The 4185-nt window shown below is 46.8% G+C and overlaps 1 protein-coding gene across 1 annotated transcript; it reads right to left on the minus strand.

Annotated features, from left to right (window-relative positions):
* Positions 1-784: 784 nt before the first annotated feature.
* Positions 785-3626, minus strand: LOC135823050 (acyloxyacyl hydrolase-like). Its single transcript, XM_065335883.1, has 2 exons — positions 2634-3626; positions 785-2254 (listed from the first exon to the last, which is right to left on the minus strand). Exons 1-2 carry the CDS (start codon positions 3555-3557, stop codon positions 1361-1363), a joined length of 1818 nt encoding a protein of 605 aa, XP_065191955.1. The 5' UTR covers positions 3558-3626; the 3' UTR covers positions 785-1360.
* Between the last annotated feature and the right edge of the window lie 559 nt (positions 3627-4185).

The following is a 4185-nucleotide window of genomic DNA, read 5'->3' on the forward strand; positions in this document are numbered from 1 at the left end:
AATTGAAGGAGCGTTATCACCATGATCACGTGTTGTAAAAATCCGACGAGGAAGCAGACTTGATTGACGGGATCCCGGACTGACCAATCATCATGAGTCATGATGCATCATACAGCGGTGTTGTTCATGATGCATCATACAGCGGTGTTGTTGTCGGGTGCCGAAGAACGGAGCGCTAACTAGTATAACAATAATGATGGCTGTGAATCATTGGAGGTCCATCGTGCATGCGTGAAGTCTTACTTTTAAAATAGTAGTACAGTACAGAGAGGCACTCACACTCACACTCACACTCACACTCACACTCACACGCACACCATACAACTACTTACAAGCAATACTCCGGGCCATGACTGGCAGGTGGCCCGGGGCCCATAGGCATAGCTGTATCACTGTCTTGGTTATCACGTGTCCTACAAGAAATGAACAGAACATTTCGCCGTACATGACTGATTGTACATGTACAGGAGTTCGTTTAATATAAATGGAGTCAACTGTACATAATTATCTCCCTGAATGCTATACAGCATGCATGGTCCCACAGCATGGTGTCAGAATGGTTCCAAGTGACCAAATCCTTGAAGCACCACACTGCTACGGAGCTATGGCCACTGAAGTACAGCCAGTACATGCAGCACACTGAATCAACTACATGTCAGTATGGCTGTATGGCTGTATGGCCATAGTGACTTGACTGATGAGCACACTGAGCCGCATGATTCCACTCACCAGTCTACATAATTATATGTCACAGAGTCACTCTATGTCACAGTCAAACTGCAATTATGTCACATAGTCACTCTATGTCACAGTCAAACTGGAACTATTCGCGTCGAATTCATAGTAGAAACAGGGTAAAATCTATATAGAAGAATTATATCAAACAGGCCATTGGAAACAAGTAAAACCATAAATAGACTGGAAAATTCAAATTTGTAAATTGTGACTTAGTATCATGGTATAAATGAATATTTCATGGTTTGATATAATTATTGTGTAACGACTAGGGACTGGAGGACTAGTAAGTTAGTTGCCCAAAGGTTGAATCAGCATGATTACATTATATCGACCGTGAATTTGACAACAGGTTTTCAGACCCTGCTTGAGCCATGGCCATTTGATGTACACCACTCCCGGTCTCATCAATTGGTATGCATGTCCACCAGTCGGGACATGCATAAACAAACTCTAGCAGTCCTGCCCAGGTACTTTCATATAGCCACAGTGGCAGTCACGAAGGAAATTGTTCTTGGACCGAAAGAAACACACGGTCTCTGATGGTGTTTGTAGGATACCGCTACGGTAATTGTGCACCACAGACGTGGCAGTCATCGCGATTGACTCGGCTTTGAAAGCGAGATCAATAGCCACCTTGATCTCCAAACTTGCCGACAATATCAGCATTGTGCGGATTCGCAGCCGGCACCCATGCTGGTCGCTCCTGCTGAAAAAGCTTCCACAGGAGTCCAGCGGTCAGGGAGTTACTCAGTTGATTAGCATGGAAGCCGTCCACAGGCTCCACCAGCTGCCAGGGCTGCTTGCCAAACTTAGCAGCTTCTTTGGCGGCTGCGTTGATGTCATACATAGTGTACAGGACGTCAAAGTTGTTGAATTTCTCCGTATCGGCTATTTTCTGCAGCTGTGCATTCAGCAGCTCGGCATGCTCCGTTGTGGCGTTCCTTATGGATTCATTAGAATTCAGCCATCCCCAGCAGGGAGTGACGCCAAGACAGTCGAGGTAATCATAAACATTCTGGTAGGTGACGTCACCGCGGAAAGCACCGAGGGGATGAATTCTGGAGTGCATGTTGTTATACAGAAAGCGCCCATCCACCAAGCCAACCAGGAGAATGTGAGAGCCACGAGGCAGAATCGTGTCCAGGTATCTCAACGTCTTTAGCTGTGCATCATGGTACACATCTGGTGGTGTCATATGACTGAAGTCTGGGTGGCCACTACACACATCGTTACCCACCAATTCGAGCATTATCAGCAGCGGCTGATCGCGTGTTTGCTGACGGGAGAGTGTGAGAACAATGTGATCAGCCATGGCCGTGGCACGAGCACCGTTGACGGCAATGTTCTGGTAGTCACGGTGATTACAGCGGTTCAGTTCAAACATGCGCTGGTAGAGTGAGTCCATGGGTCCGTGGATCTCATCGGGCCACCGGCTAGAATTGTAGTGCCCAGTAGCAGTGCTGAGCTGCGGCCAGTCCAGTTCGTTAGTCAGGATGTATAGAAGATTGGCAAATGCCTGCCAAAAACGCACACGCACGCATGCACACCACACACACAAACACACACACACACACACACACACACACACACACACATGCATGCACACACAGTAAGATAGCAGCCGACATAATATTGATATTGGGCCGCGTAGCAGATTAAGCCAATACGACTGCCATCATTCACTAGACAGAATTCTACAGTACATTTAAATGATGCTCTTACGTGGATATCAAGCTTCCTACCAGCCAAGAGTCAAGCTCGGCAGGAAGCTTCAGCTCAATGTATAGGAGCAACCAACTAACTTTGTCCACTTTTGCCACCGGAGTCGCTACTTCTAAGTTTGTACAACAGATGAGTAATGAGTTAGCTGAAGGTGCAATGAATGAATGACTAACCTTTTCACTCAGTTCAGTGACATTCATCCATTCTGGCGGAATATGAAAATGTGCACCAATGCTGTCACCAAGCACAGCAGTTCCGTACCTCACACTGCCATTGCACCATAGATCCTCATACGTGTTTCCAGCCGAGTCTGAGCCTAGGATGCCATTGCAATTACTGTCGGCCATTGCATCACCATCCACTGCTTGTCGCCCAGGATGAGTATCGCCGTTGGAATCATTGCAGTCTTTACCGCGCCATGCAGAGCCGCGGGCAGTTGGCAACATAGAGAACCCATCCAGGTCAAGATCATCAAGCGGTCGGTTGTCATTCGTCCACCTCTCCACAATCTTACAAATTTCTTCTATACCTGGCAATTTGCAAAAGTCTACCAAGGCTGAGCCGACCGTTGCCGCCTGACGTACTGCTGAATTCTTGTGCATTCTTGCTCTTTGCACGTATCCTGTGTGTAGTGTTTGCACGTGCTCAGAGAGCCTATCGGGTGCCATGTGCTGCAAAGCTGATGGCAAAGGGAATATGTGGCACATGGGCTTGCCGGCTGGTGTTTTGCAGAACCCAAGGGTGTGGCAAATCACATCAGGTGTTTCTTTCTTTTCCAGGGCCGCAATCACTTCCTCAGCGTACATATTCACAACTAGTTGACATGACGTCTTCAAGCTACCCAGGTAAGTGCACAGTTTGTCTAGAGCCGCCTCCACCGTGCTATTATCGAATTCAGCTAGCTGCTCAACAATACCAATGATTATTGCACATCCCGCGCAGTTTGATCCACCGGTGTCGTCAGAAACATCCGTTACATCCGTTGCTCCGAATAAGCGAGCGAACAGACCTGCTGGTTTGGCAGTGGCAGGTACTACCACCAGCACAGCCACTAGTAGTAAAACTAACATATTCATTAGTCCCAACCTTCGCTCCATCCTTGATGTAGTTCACCAGTGGTCAAATTCTCTCCAAGTCGGCAGTCTCTGCCTGAGTCACTGTGACCGTGAGTGGTTGCTTCAACAAACAACTACATGTACATGTACATGAAGTACATTCTCTACCACATACAGCTCTGCGCGAATAGCCACGACTCCCGACGTCCCTGGCCTGAACGCACATGCAGACACGTGACCGATGTTCTATGAGTAGATCTACTGCCCTGGTCAGGCTGGTGAGGTTGCACGTTGGGCAGGATGTTGATGCCTAGCACCCGCAGATTGATGGCGTGAGGTGTGTCATGCTCATAATCACAGAAAGGCTCCCTTTTAATTACTGTATAACACCTTTATTTCGGTGTAATTTAAATTTCGGTAACTTCGGTACTGGTCCTGGATCACCTAATTTAACATTACACCTAAATTTTCCAAAATACCAAAAATATGTAAAATCATGAAAATCACTGTCAAATTAAAAAAATCAACTTGTATAGTACATTGTACATACATGTATACATATGTGGAGCCTAGCCGGAGATATTAGTGCAAGAGCGTTTTTTTGTTTTGTTTTTTTTTGTTTTTTGTGTCATGCATACCGAATTTATCCTTACACCGAAAGGTCAGCGGT

This window comes from Sycon ciliatum, chromosome 1 (genome assembly GCF_964019385.1).
Source record: "Sycon ciliatum chromosome 1, ocSycCili1.1, whole genome shotgun sequence".
NCBI lineage: Eukaryota > Metazoa > Porifera > Calcarea > Leucosolenida > Sycettidae > Sycon > Sycon ciliatum.